Source organism: Marmota flaviventris, chromosome 17, assembly GCF_047511675.1.
Source record: "Marmota flaviventris isolate mMarFla1 chromosome 17, mMarFla1.hap1, whole genome shotgun sequence".
NCBI lineage: Eukaryota > Metazoa > Chordata > Mammalia > Rodentia > Sciuridae > Marmota > Marmota flaviventris.
The window spans coordinates 48,175,235-48,190,316 of record NC_092514.1 but is presented as its reverse complement, the minus strand read 5'-3'; the positions used below and the strand labels follow the sequence as shown (position 1 = coordinate 48,190,316).

Here is a 15,082-nt window from a genome sequence, read left to right as displayed (position 1 = left end):
GATTAAAAAAGAGGAGAAGATGTTTACACTAAGGTAGGTGGAAAGAAGAGAAGAGGTGAAATCTGAGGTAGATTTTGAGGAACAGCTGAGAAGTAGATGAAGGGGAAAGAGTTTACACATAGTGGAATGCCGTGATCAAAAGCATCTTGGAGGAAGGAGAGCCTAATCTGGGAAATGTGTTAAATCCATGCACTTGGATATGGTAATCAGGTAAGAGAGTGGAGAGTACAAGTGCTAGAAGGGTTGATTTGGAATAGGTTAGGGAGAAATTTGAAGTATGGAGACTGAGGGTATATTTTATTGTGTGCCATGTACTTAGGTTTGCTGTCTAAGGTGGGACTTGAGGAATATTTTAGGAATATCAAAATCGATCCTCCAGAATTCTGCCGAGTACATTACACTGCAGAATACAGCAGCCAGGGTGATCACTTATGTGGTTTTCACAGTGCCCAAGCATGAAGTGGTGAAGGTAACCTAGTGGCAGATTACATCGTCAATGCTTAATGACTGCTCCAGTGAGGAAGTGGAATGGGAGGCTTTGATGTATCCATGGAGAAGGAGCGAGGAAAGAGAAAGTGGAGAGCGCATCTCAAAGATGTATAAAAAAAATGCTGTAAATCAAATACTTCCCCCAATACATCTATACTTAAGGGGCGAGTTGTAAATTCATTTATGAATCTATCTGCAAAGTATTTTAAGATCATTGTTTGAGAGTTATATTTATTCATAGTTTAATAAATCAGATATACAAATTAAGGAAACTAGATATAACTTGCTTTTAAACACTTCTCATCCAACAACATTCTTCCTGCAGTGACCCTTAATCTTTTTTACAAGCTATAAGAGGTCTAAGACCTAGAAAGGTTTTCCAGTGAGTGGATGTCGGAAGCTGATAAGAGAAGTATTCTCTGGGCTCGGTAGCATAAGTTACATTACACTAAAGCATATCTTTGCAGTCTCCTTTTTCTCCTGTCAGCCATTGACATTTTGAAAGATTTACTAATGAGCTTAAAAATTACAGAACTTCTAAGGTTAGTGATGTGGATGTGCTACCCTAATTACAAATGTGCAAATGCAGTTAATGCTTTTTCCTTCTACTTTAGGGAGCCGTTAGGACCCATAACTAGAGAGGATAGGGTTTTACATAACTTTTGCTAACATTAAAAAAGACGTGCAAATTATATTTCCAAATAACTTCTCTAAAGTTCAAGAGCTGGTATTACTAATTGAATGCCTCAGGAAAACCCTTTAAATTATCTAGTTTGGCTCTCTGATCACTAAGGTGATTATGTATGTTTTTCCAAAGTAGTAAAGAAAAAAGGGGGAAAAAAAACTGTACAAAGTACTGCAATAGTTTCTTTAACCCGCTTGCAAGAGTTGTTCTGATCTTATAGGTGTTATTTCCCATTATACAACTGAGCAAACTGAGTCTTAGAGAATTTTCAGCCAGGAAATGAAAAAGAAAAAAAAAGTCACAGATTTAAGCTACTGACCTAGATAAGTTCATCTGAAACCAGTGTTTTTTTTTAATTCTAGACAAGCACTCTACCATTGAGCACTGCCAGTTCAATGTTCGTTGTTGTTTTTCAGTTAATTCATTCATTCATTTATTTTAATTATAGATCCCATTGCTTTGTGGGAGAAAGTGGTATATGCAGAAAATCCTTAGTATACCCTCCTTTGTCTGAGCCTATACTGTCCTTTATCCCAACATAATCATATAGCTAAGACCAAAGTATTTAGAGCCTACAAAGACTTTTCATTAGTTTGAATTATCTTTACAAAGAAGAATTTGGTCTGATCTTCTTTTAAGGTTCATTGTGAAATTGTGATGTGGCAAACCCTCATTTTACAAAGGAACAGTGTGAGGTAAAGGCATTTCTTCAGTGTCACCAAAGAAAAAATTAAAGTCAAAGATTTTACCTCATAATTCCGGATTCTTTTCTATCACATTTGCTCATACTAGTTAGTATTACAAATTTATGTTTATGTTGATTTCTCTGATTTATTCTTATATCTTAGTTTTTCTTTTATTATCAACTTTGTACTCTGAATTAAACTCTACCTGATACAAAGTACATCAGTAAGTCAACGGTAGAATTTGCCCTGATTGGGATTTCAGGCTCATGGTGAGCTACTGGGAGAATTCTGACTCAAATGTTACTGACACAGGAGGGCTTTGCAGTTATTTATTAGAAGACAGCCTGGGAGGAAAAGAGAAAATGGATTGATGTGATCCTGTATTGCTAAATACGGCATACTGCTGTTATCTTTTCTTTACTGCTTCCTCTAAAAGTCATCATTTCAATGCACTAATCTTTTAAACAGCCATTCAGTGGGAATTGGGCTAGAACTTTGCTAAGGGGTCACATTCACCAGCCTGACAGTTATACATTTACAAAAGAAATGGCATGAATTTATTCAGCATCAAAACCTCTGCATCTTTTACCACCCGACTGCATTTCACACTGTATTACCATCAGTGCGCTATAATGGCTATATAAATTCCATCCAGATTCTTCATTTAATTAACTAGCATTCTTTGAACAAAAATAAAAGTGCTGTTTTTATAGAGGAATAAAAGCTTCATGAAGTGAGTGTGAAGGAGACAAATCATCAAATTAGTTATTCTTCATTGCAGCTATGGTGAATTTTCTGCCCTTCCTATTTCACTTCAGAGGCTTTATTTTATTTATTTAATTTTTTTTTTAGCTTGATTGAATGGAAAATGGGGAGCAGCGTAGCGCCTCGGGTGTGTTTGAGTCTATTATAATGACCACTTCCTAAGCTAATTCAGGGCTGGCGCTGATGATCTTGTCACATATAAGCAATTTTTTTATTTTAACATTTTCTGTAGTTGCAAGGTAGTATGGCATAGTGACCAAGAACATGAGCTTTGTAACTAGACTGCATGAGTTCAAGTCCTAGCTCTGTCACTTATTGTGTTTGTGATTCTGAGTAAGTTGCTTAACCCTTCTGTGCTTCAGTGTACTTTGTATAAAACGAGGAGAGAAGTCGACACACCTCACATCACACAGTGCAGATTAGCTTAGCTGACAGTTAAGACATTTAGAGCAGGGCTGGCTCACTGAGCCGTGAGCGCCTGTGTGCACCGCGACTGTCTGGTGTGAAGTTGACCCAGCTGTGTCCCTGGTGACTTTCCTGATCTCCTAGACTGAACTGACATGTGGTGGGCTAAATGGATGCCCCTTTCCTTCCAGATATTCCTTTCTAAGGGTACATTCTATTATGAGATAATTACTTGTAGATATGAGAAAATAAAGCTCTCTGTGCCAGGGTGTGGTTGGTCGGCCACAGCTCTCAATCCTGCACCTGCTGCCAGTGTTACTTTCTGATGCACGTTCTCCTAACAAGGCTGCCCCAGCTTCAAACTCCTTTGCCTGTCATACCATTTCCACCAGCCCCTGATGCTTTCCTGCCCTCTCCCCAGCCTTTATTTTTTAATTTTTTTATAGTTATAGATGGACAGCATGCCTTTTTTTATTTATATTTTCATGTGGTGCTGAGGATCGAACCCAGTGCCTCACACATGTTAAGCAAGTGCTCTGCCAGTGAGCTACAGCCCCAGCCCTCTCCCCAGACTTTTTTATTTTTTAAATCATTATTCCCCTATAGGAATCTGTTACTCTAATGGAAACCCATCCAGCACCATTTCTCCAGTTTGCCACATGCCTTCTTGCCTCTCTTCTTCTGTTCAAGTTCTGTTTTATGCTGTGGTGGAGGTTCTTGTTTTGTTTTGTTTGCCTAACATACCCTCTTCCCTTCCTCCTTGTAGCCAGGTCATGCCTGATGTTTTAAGCTAGCCAGAGCAAGACTGATCTTTTGCCTCTTTATGTTTTTATCACATAACATGATTGTCTAGATGTAGTAGCTACCTAATAAATGTTATTGATGACCTAACCTGTTAACCCTGCTTCCAAAGATATTTAGAATCTAACTACTTCACACCATCTCTGCTACTGTCGCCCCTGTTCAAGTCACAGCTAGCTCTGCCTGTCTTTCTTGTTCTTTGCTTCCACTCTTGCCCACCCCTACAGTCTAGTCTCAATATAGCAGTGAAAGTAATCCTCTTAAGATAAGTCAGGTCAGATCACTTCTTTGCCCGAAACCCTCCAATCACTTCCCATCTCACCCTGAGTAAAACCAAAGCCCTCATAATGGCTTATAAATCCCCTTAAGATCTGCCTTTCCACTCCAACCCCATCCCCACAAATGGTCCAGGCACCATTCTGCCCTTAATTTTGCATTACTCTTCTCTTCCTTTTTCTTACTACTCACTATCTCTTATCCACCGGCTTCCTTGCTCTTCTCCAAAGATGCAAAACACAATCCCATCTCAGGACAGTTGCACAAACTGTTCCCTTTGCCCAGAAAGCTCCTCCTTGGGAAATCATGACTCCAGCCCTTCTGCAAGTCTCTGATCGAGCATCTCCCCAATGCAATCTGCACTGAAAATCCCTAACCTGCTGTCTGTCTCTCTAAACTAGGATTGCAAATTCTGAGGAGCAAGAGGGAGGATCCTGTCTATACTGTTCACTGCTTATCCTCAAACCTGACACTTAAGTCCTTAATAAGTGCTTACTGAATATAGGAGTAGAAAACTGACCCTTAAGAATATGTCCACATTCCTAACTCTCTCAGCACTTCAAATGTATTTAAGCTCAAACAAAAGCAAGTGCCTCTTAACAGCTCCAAGAAAATTAAAATAGCCATAGTTTAATATTAGCCATAACAATTGGAGCAGAAAGTTCCATTGCAGAGGAGAGAGATTTCTGCATCAAGTAAAGAAAACGAAATGGTTTACAGTATTATAACTGCCACGTTAAATTATATTGGTGTCCTGGAGAATGATCTTTGACCCAAGGCACATTTCAAGAGAGTGTTTCTGGTCACCCTGACCTCTTCCTAAGAGACTAGTGTAATGGGGATTTTCATTATGTTTATTTTGTCATTTAAAGGCAGAGTGAAATGGTGAAAGGAGAGTGTTGATGTTGGAGTCAAGAGCAACTCTGGACTAAAATTCTGGCACTATTGTGTGTCCTAGAATGGGATGTATAACTTCTCTAGATCTCTGCTTATGTATGAAATAATTTTTGAATAATACCTTCCTCCCAATGTAGATCTAAAAATTAAATGAAAAAATACAGTCAAAGCACTTGAGATAAAACAGTATTTAAAATTATCTTGTGAACATTGCCTTCTACAGATTTTGCTACAAAATTACACCTTTGGGCTTAAACAAAATTACACCTTTGGGCTTAAAAAAAAAAAAAAAACAGACTAATAATGTATAGGAAAAAAACCTTGGGCCCTGGGTCTTGGTCCACAAAGAAGCTCCACGCTATAAGACTATAAATCTCCCAGCAGCATCCAATGAAGCTGCAAGAGCCTTCTAAGAACATGTGCCCTCTACTACCTACTTGAGTTTTGTTCTTGTTATTTTTTTCTTTTTTTTAGTTGTAGATGAACACAAAACCTCTGTTTTATTTATTTATTTGTATGTGGTGCTGAGGATCAAACCCAGGGCCTCACACATGCTAAGTGAGCACTCTACCACTGAGCTACAACCCCAGACCCACTCCTTGAGTTTTGTTAATAGCCTCATTTTATCATTTGAACTTTCAGACTTCCTTGAGTGCTCGAGTCAAATGGCAAAACCCATCTCTGGAATCATTTTCTTCCATTTTCCATCTTCAATTCTTTTCAACTTCCCTTATTTTCCAAAAGTTAACTAGGGTGTGTAAAGTAAGAAATTTCATACTGAAAAATTTCCAAGAATTCAACAAAGGAAGAGTATAAGACCAGGCACTGAGTCCACATAATAAAATAATATGAATATTAATTTTCAAGTGCAGAAGTGAAGAACACAAGTGTATTAAGTTTTGGAAGTATAACTTTCAGAATGAGGAAAATATTTTGTGAAGACCACCTTAACTATTTTCTACTTTTTTTTATGACATTAATTTTGAAATCTGCAGGAAGCCAAAGCTGTAGTGGAAGAAACGAGGGCTCTGCGAAGTCGTATTCATCTTGCTGAAGCTGCGCAGAGGCAGGCCCATGGAATGGAAATGGACTATGAAGAAGTGATCCGTCTGCTAGAAGGCGAGATTACAGAGCTGAAGGCTCAGCTTGCTGATTATTCTGACCAAAATAAAGTAAGCAAAACAGACTTCTCTCCTAGTTACCATGGTTTCCCTGCCATTGTCGTGTATCCTGTTTTCATTTTCTTTTCATCTGCACTTCTAAACTAGGTCAGTGTTTGTCTTCTATTATTCAATGATAGGATGATGTGCTGTGAGGAGGTAATGTGAAGGTTGTGAGCTGCCTTTATCTGGATAGCTTTGGGATGGAAAAGCATGTGCCCCAAATTTATTTGGGTCATTGGTCAACTTTCAGTTCAAGCATTAAATCCTGAAACTATTTAACATTTAATTGACTACATTGGTTTTCTCCTTCTCTTTCTGAACTTGCTAATTTGCTTTGTGGGGATTGAAGGAGGGGATACCAGGGATGGGTTTTGCTCTTTAACTAGAGCACTTAGGGAAGTGTGAAAGTTAAAGAATTTTTGCCCAAGACCCAAGATAATTAATGGGGGAAAAAAAAAAACTAGCTTGAATTTGGGTTTTGTTTTGTTTTGTTTTGTTTTTAAGATATAGGGTGTACTCAGGCTTTAATAGAAGACCCCTCGATTTCAATAGCAAAATACTAAATGTTTTTCAGAAGGCAATGTAAACTTTTCTTTATGTTAATTTTTTATTATGTGGATGTTTTTACATTGTACATATACATTTATTCAGTGGCCTTCAAAAACTATAGTAGAAAAATAATTTTTACTTCAATGAAGAAGAAAATTGAATAAATTGAAATAGATATTTTATAACTTCATAGGGTTGTTCAGTTATGAATATAATAGGTATTGATCCCTTTGATCCAATCACCTTTCAAGAGAAAATAATGTGCATTTGAATAATTTATGAATGTTTACTTAATCATAAAAAGAGTTTTAATTTTTTAAAATATACCAATTGAAAATGAAATGAGCTTTATAAAAGCAAAATTTTCTTTGGCTAGCTCATAAGTCAGTAATATATTTCTCACGGTGGTCTACTTAAACCAGTTCCACAAGAAGACTGAAGTTCCCATCTCCCTTTGACAATAACAAGGCCAGAGGGGAAACACATCACCTGAGAAAGCAGCAATACTTCTGTTCTCATTTTTTGACCCAGAATTTACTTCCCCAAAACAGATATGTGATTATTTCATGTAACCTTTACCTGATTATGAAAAGTATTTTTGTAATTAATTTTAATTACTTTTAGAGGGAAAAATTAAGTCCTGGTAGGGAGAGACAACAGGACCTTCCTAGGTAAGTACTCAACCACTGAGTACATCCCCAGCTCTTTTTTTTTCAAATAATATAACATTCATGATTGCTTTCTCTATTTCTACAAGAAATGTCGTTGGGATTTTGATTGGCATTGCATTAAACCTATAGAGAACTTTTGGTAATATCGCCATTTTGATGATGTTAGTTCTGCCTATCCATGAACAGGGTATATTTTTCCAGCATTTCTTGTAGAAATAGAGAAAGCAATCATGAAATTCATATGGAAAAATAAAAGACCCAGAATAGCAAAAACAATGCTAAGCAGGAAGTGTGAATCAGGCAGTATAGCGATACCAGACTTCAAACTATACTACAGAGCAATAGTAACAAAAACATCATGGTACTGGTACCAAAACAGGCGGGTGGACCAATGGTACAGAATAGAGGACACAGAAACCAATCCACAAAACTACAACTATCTTATATTTGATAAAGGGGCTAAAAGCATGCAATGGAGGAAGGATAGCATCTTCAACAAGTGGTGCTGGGAAAACTGGAAATCCATATGCAACAAAATGAAACTGAATCCCTTTCTCTCACCATGTACAAAAGTTAATTCAAAATGGATCAAGGAGCTTGATATCAAATCAGAGACACGCCGTCTGATAGAAGAAAAAGTTGGCTACGATCTACATACTGTGGGGTCGGGCTCCAAATTCCTCAATAGGACACCCATAGCACAAGAGTTAATAACTAGAATCAACAAATGGGACTTACTCAAACTAAAAAGTTTTTTTCTCAGCAAAAGAAACAATAAGAGAGGTAAATAGGGAGCCTACATCCTGGGAACAAATCTTTACTCCTCACACTTCAGATAGAGCCCTAATATCCAGAGTATACAAAGAACTCGAAAAATTAGACAGTAAGATAACAAATAACCCAATCAACAAATGGGCCAAGGACCTGAACAGACACTTCTCAGAGGAGGACATACAATCAATCAACAAGTACATGAAAAAATGCTCACCATCTCTAGCAGTCAGAGAAATGCAAATCAAAACCACCCTAAGATACCATCTCACTCCAGTAAGATTGGCAGCCATTATGAAGTCAAACAACAACAAGTGCTGGCGAGGATGTGGGGAAAAGGGTACACTTGTACATTGCTGGTGGGACTGCAAATTGGTGCAGCCAATTTGGAAAGCAGTATGGAGATTTCTTGGAAAGCTGGGAATGGAGCCACCATTTGACCCAGCTATTCCCCTTCTTGGTCAATTCCCTAAAGACCTAAAAAGAGCATGCTACAGGGACACTGCTACATCGATGTTCATAGCAGCACAATTCACAATAGCAAGACTGTGGAACCAACCTAGATGCCCTTCAATAGACGAATGGATAAAAAAAATGTGGCATTTATACACAATGGAGTATTACTCTGCATTAAAAAATGACAAAATCATAGAATTTGCAGGGAAATGGATGGCATTAGAGCAGATTATGCTAAGTGAAGCTAGCCAATCCCTAAAAAACAAATGCCAAATGTCTTCTTTGATATAAGGAGAGTAACTAAGAACAGAGTAGGGTCGAAGAGCATGAGAAGATGATTAACATTAAACAGGGATGAGAGGTGGGAGGGAAAGGGAGAGAGAAGGGAAATTGCATGGAAATGGAAGGAGACCCTCAGGGTTATACAAAATTACATACAAGAGGAAGTGAGGGGAAAGGGAAAAATAATACAAGGGGGAGAAATGAATGACGGTAGAGGGGGTAGAGAGAGAAGAGGGGAGGGGAGGGGAGGTGGGATAGTAGAGGATAGGAAAGGCAGCAGAATACAACAGACACTAGTATGGCAACATGTAAATCAATGGATGTGTAACTGATGTGATTCTGCAATCTGTATATGGGGTAAAAATGGGAGTTCATAACCCACTTGAATCAAAGTGTGAAATATTATATATCAAGAACTGTGTAATGTTTTGAACAACCAACAATAAAAATTTTAAAAAATATATAACATTCAAGAAAAATTGCATAAAATTATTTGATATTTTTAAGGCTTACTTACCTGTTAATATAATTAATTCAGCTTTCTCTCTTTAGCATAATGGGGGTCTCGTGACATCCTTAATAAGAGCCTAAACTAAGTAGAAAGCTGTCTCTGAAAACAATTTCTTTAAAGAAAAGTTGTGAAACTTGGGCATCTCAACAGTCCACATTTTCCAATCTCATTATATGTGAGAAATGAGGGAGGAAAAAAAAAAGACAAACTTTTCTTATTTGTGTGAGATTACTTAAGAGACATTGACCAAGATGTTCACAATTAGGATTTAAATGTTTACTTTTAAAGACAGATTCTTTTTATAACAAAGCTTTTATTTTTCATTATAGATTTTTTCCTTTTTTGTTTACTTACTTATTTGTGTTTGGGTGTGGGGCTTAGGTTGTGGTACTGGGGATTGAACCTAGGGTCGAACTCTCACTGAGCTACATCTTCGGCCCTTCGGCTTTATTTTTTATTTTGAGATGGGATCTTGTTAAGTTGACAAAGCTGAACTTGACTTGAAATCGTCCTGCCTCATTTTTTCATTCACCTCCAAATTAAGAATTCAAGCATTACTAATCCCCTTGAAGATCCTCAGTGTCCCTTTCCAATTGTATTCCCTTCCCTTGCCTTTCAATAAAATCATTGTACTGGGTTTAATATTTACCATTTTCTCAATAATTTTACTTCTTCTCTGTGTGTGTGTGTATTCCTTAACAATATGTTGTTTCGTTTTGCTTATTTATCAACTTTATATAAGTAGAAATATACATATGCATCATTCTAACTTTCTGCACTCAACATTTTGTTCCTTCAATTCATCTGCTTGAAATCTGTTCCTAGTTCATGTTTTTAATCTTTCCTTTTACTCCACTGCATGGATGTACTACAGTAGAGTTAACCATTCTACATTCATTGGGCAGTCCAGTTATTCTGTATTCTTTTTTTTTTTAAGAGAGAGAGAGAATTTTTTTAATGTTTATTTTTTAGTTTTCGGTGGACACAACATCTTTATTTTTTATTTTATTTTTTTAAAGGAAGAGTGAGAGAGAGAGAGAATTTTAATATTTATTTTTTTTTTAGTATTTGGCGGACACAACATCTTTGTCTGTATGTGGTGCTGAGGATCGAACCCGGGCCGCACGCATGCCAGGCAAGCGCACTACCGCTTGAGCCACATCCCTAGCCCCTTTTATTATTTTTTTATGGGTTGCTGAGGATTGAACCCAGTGCCCTGCGCATGCCAGGCGAGCGTGCTACCGCTTGAGCTACATCCCCAGCCCCTGTATTCTTTAATCATGTTGCTGAAAACATTTTTGTACATAGATCCTGTTAGGAGTAGAATTGCTAGGTTGGATGATAATTGCATATTCAACTTTACTGGGAAATGCCGAAGTGTGTATGAAAGTGTTTGAGCCAATTTGTACTCCCACCAGTAATGAATGAGAATTACCATTTACTCCGTAATCTTGCTAACCCTTTGTTTTTAAATTTTTATCAATTTGGTAGGTGTAATAAATTTTATATCATTATAGTTTAATTTGAATTTCCTTGCCTGCTAATGACCTTTTGATAGTGATATGTGAAGACCAGTGGACACTGGCTCGTGAGAATTAACAGCATGCATTCTTTCTCAACTTCATGTTCAGTGACATCAGGTTGCTGGCTTGAAATCAACCATAATGGTGTTATACCCCCAAGTATTATCACCCAGGGCTTTGCCGCCCAACCCTGCTAGCCATTTGAACATATAATGTATTTATTATGCATTCATGTTTATGTGTGAAATGCCTCATATCTTTTGAGCATTTTCCATTGGATTATTTGTCTTTTTCTATGAATGTATAGTGATTCTTCTGGTTACTGATCCTGTATTAAGTTGTATGTTATAAAATTACTCTCTAAAATTTGTGGATTACGTTTTTACTCTGGTGAAATGGCAAGAATTCTTGAAGAAGTTCTTTCATCTTCGAAGACGTAAAGATATTCTTTTATATTTGCTTCTAAAAGTTTTGATCCTCCTATAATTTTTTAAAATATTTCTCTTAGTTGTCAATGGACCTTTATTTATTTATATGTGGTGCTGAGAATTGAACCCAGTGCCTCACACATGCTAGGCAAGTGCTGTACCCCTGAGCTATATCCCCAGTCCCTTATAATTAGTTTTGTGGTACTCTATGAGATGGGGATACATTTCAGTCTTGTGTGTTTGTTTATTGATTTGGGGTCTCTCTATATTAACCCAGGCTGGGATCAAACTCAAAATCCTCCCACTTCAGCCACCGAGTAGCTAGAATTCCAGGCATCCACCACCACACCTCTCCTATTTTTTTCTTTCTTCTAAATAAATAACCTACTGTCTGATCACCATTTATTTGAAAATCTCCTTCTTTCTTAATTGACCTACAAATCATCTCTGTCATATATCAAATTCATATGTGAGTTGACCTTTAGTCTCTTTCATTAGTCTATGTATATTCCTCTGCAAAAAACATAGTATGTTGTTTACTATATCTTTTACAGTAAATCTTGATATCTCATCATTCTACCTAGGTTTTTTTCCTTCAAAATGTTTATAATCCTTTTATCTTTTCTTATCTATTTCACACTCAGCTTATCAGTTCCTTCAAAAGAAAAAAAACTATTGTAAATTTTACTGAAATTTCATTACATATATAGGTTAATTTGGGAAAAATCTACATATTTATGGCTATCTTTATTTATCAACATTACAGAGGCACAGGAAGGTTAATTGCATTGTGGTCAGAGAATCTAATTTACAGAATAACAGCTCTTCAAAACTTGTTAATAATGTCTTATGAAATTTGTTCATGGCTTACTATGTAGTTGGTGCTTACAAAGGTTCAGAGTGAACTTGGAAAGAATTCTGCAGTTAATGGATACTGTTGATCTTTATAGTCCACTAGTTCAGTGTCATGGTGGGGGCACTTAATTCTTCTGTATTTATATTCGTTTCTTTGTCTGTTTGAACCATCAGTTTCTCAAAGAAATAGGTTAAAATCTCCCTTGTAGGGAGATTTTTTTAAAAAATGTTCTTTATTTTGAAATAATGTTATTAGATGCAGTCAAACTTAAGAGTAAGTTTCTCATCTACTGTGAAAACATAATGACTATTTCATCTAGTAGTCTTCTTTTTCCCTTAATATTTTTATTGATATTAATATAGTTAGGTAATATTTACCTATGTATTTTTTTTAGCCATTTACTTTCAACTTTTTAGTGTTTTTATGTTTTAATTATATCTGTGGTAAATAACATATAGCTGGACTTTTTATCCATTTATTAATTTTTGGCCTTTAGTTGGAAAGACCTTTCCATTTATAGCTTTTATTTACTAAAGCAGTTGACTTCGTATCTGCTCTCTTATTTTATTTGCCCCATATTTTCTAGTCTTATATCTGTGGCTTTCCCCTTCCTCTAAATATTGGAAACACTTTAGAATATAAATCTAATCATCCCTCTATACTTCTTTTTAATTATTTTTATATTTTACTTTTCCCTTAACCTTTAACTCTATTAGAATTTGTTTTGTATAGTCAGAATTTGTTTAACTAGATCCTGTGTTAATCATTTTCTGTGTTCAGCATTCTTTACATCTCAGGTGGTCTTCCTTGCATTATTTCATTTCTTCCTCAAGGGTATCTTTTAAAAATTCATTTAGTGAAAATCTGTTGGTAAAATGTCTCCAGTTTGGGAAAAAAAATCTTGATTCAGTTTTTATTCTTGAAATATATTTTTGCTACATTTTAGATGTTAAGGTGATATTTGTTTCATGGTTTTTATATCATGGTTGTGATGTCAGCTGTCAATCTATCGTTTGTTTGCAATATTTTTCCTTCTATATGATTTTAGTATCTCTTTGGCTTTGATGTTCATCATTTTGACCTCAGTGAGTTATGTGTTAACGTATTTAATTTCTGTTGTTTGGGATTTATTGAGCTTCCTTATCTGAGGAGCAATGTCATATGCCATTTCTGGAATACCTTAAGTTATTTCTCTTTCATTCTTAATAGTTACTCTTGTGAAATTCAGATTGTGTATATTATACATCTTCTGGCTATTTTCTCCTTAGCACTCCTCCTCCATTCATATGTTAATTTGTGTCTTCTATTAAATTATCAGAACTTTCTTTACCTGTTTACCTGTTGTCTTTTAGCTGTATCTAATTGAATATTAAATCATAAACCATGTCTCTGATTTAATTGTGACTACATTTTTATTTTTGAGATTGATTTTTTGTTATATAGATTTATTTTGATATTTTTGTATCCTTTTATTATATTTTAATATATTCTTGTGTAAACATTACATTATTGCTTTATATGTTGTATCTAATTACTCTAATATCTGCTGTCTTTATAGATCTGATCATATAAATTGTTTCTTTTAGCTGACTTTCTTTTCAGGAACTTATTTCCTCACATATTTACTGATTTTTTTTTTTTTTTTTTTTTTTTTTTTTGGTGAGGGCATGTTCTCTAGGTACATTATGTATGGAATTCTTTAAGATCTGAATTTAGAAAACAGCTCTACATAGAAGTTTTGGGTTTGCTTCTGTTTGCCTGGGACCAATTTAAATAAATTTTCAGCTTCTGGATATTTAGGCCACTTCGATAATATAAATTCTGACCCCAAACCTGTGTGAGCGGGGGCTTATGGTTAACAATTATTCAGGAGAGACTTTTTTATTTACTCACCAGAGCCAAAATCAAAACACTGTTTACTTATGTGAAAATTGTTTCTTCCTCATTTGCTCATTAAAATTTTGTTGCCATTTGTTTCTGATAAACCCTACAATAGGCTTCCAGGGATTAGCACATATCCTCAGAGCAAATTATGTTTCAGTACTCCCTTACCAATGAGTGAGTTCACTGGATATTACTGTTACTTTTCTCCATGGAATCTCTTTATTCCCTGCCAGCTACGCCTAACATGGGATTTTATTATAGTAAATAGGTTGTGATACACTCTCAGGGATTTCTGTCAGCATCTGGTAAGACAAGTTGCTTAAAAAAAAAAAAAGGAAATAATTCTTTTTTATTTTATATATATATTAGATGTTATTATGTATTTATATAAATACACACATTTTAATTATGTTTAAATAAAAATGTAAGTGTATTTTGCCACAAGACTCAATAAAGTCATATGTAGCTTATCTCACAAAACTTGCAGCATCCCTGTGAAAATTAACTTTATGTTCACAATTAGTTATACATGTCCTCCCAAACTCAGAAGACATGTACATATTAAGAGAGAAAATAAATTAAGTAGTAATATTGAGTCAAACAGAAAACAGCAATATAATATTTTTTTAAATGTGTAAGATGCTCCTTTTCTTATCTCTGACCAGGAAAATGTTCAAGATTTAAGAAAGAGAATTACAGTACTTGACTGCCAATTGCGAAAATCAGAAATGGCTCGAAAAACTTTTGAGGCATCCACTGCAAAGCTTCTTCATTTTGTAGAGGTGAGTTTTTATGTTATAGTCAGCCCTCTGTCTCTGTGGGTTTACATCTATGGATTCACCCAACCACAAATGGAAAATATTCAGAAACAGAAAAAACTCCCAATAGTTCCAGAAAGCAAAATTTCATTTTTCCGTACACCAAGCACCATGCTGAATCCACATGAATGAAGTGATGTGTAGGTGCACACTGCTATAGCTTACC

At 35.7% G+C, this 15,082-nt stretch overlaps 1 protein-coding gene across 5 annotated transcripts in view; it reads left to right on the top strand.

The window, feature by feature from the left end:
- Stxbp4 (syntaxin binding protein 4) overlaps window positions 1-15,082 on the top strand; it is a 161,070-nt gene that overhangs the window by 80,840 nt on the left and 65,148 nt on the right. For all 5 annotated transcript variants that reach the window (XM_071603791.1, XM_071603790.1, XM_027924780.2 and 2 more), the window contains 2 exons: window positions 6,000-6,176; window positions 14,764-14,880. In XM_071603791.1, coding sequence (XP_071459892.1) covers window positions 6,000-6,176; window positions 14,764-14,880 — 294 coding nt within the window. The remainder of the gene's footprint in view (window positions 1-5,999; window positions 6,177-14,763; window positions 14,881-15,082) is intronic.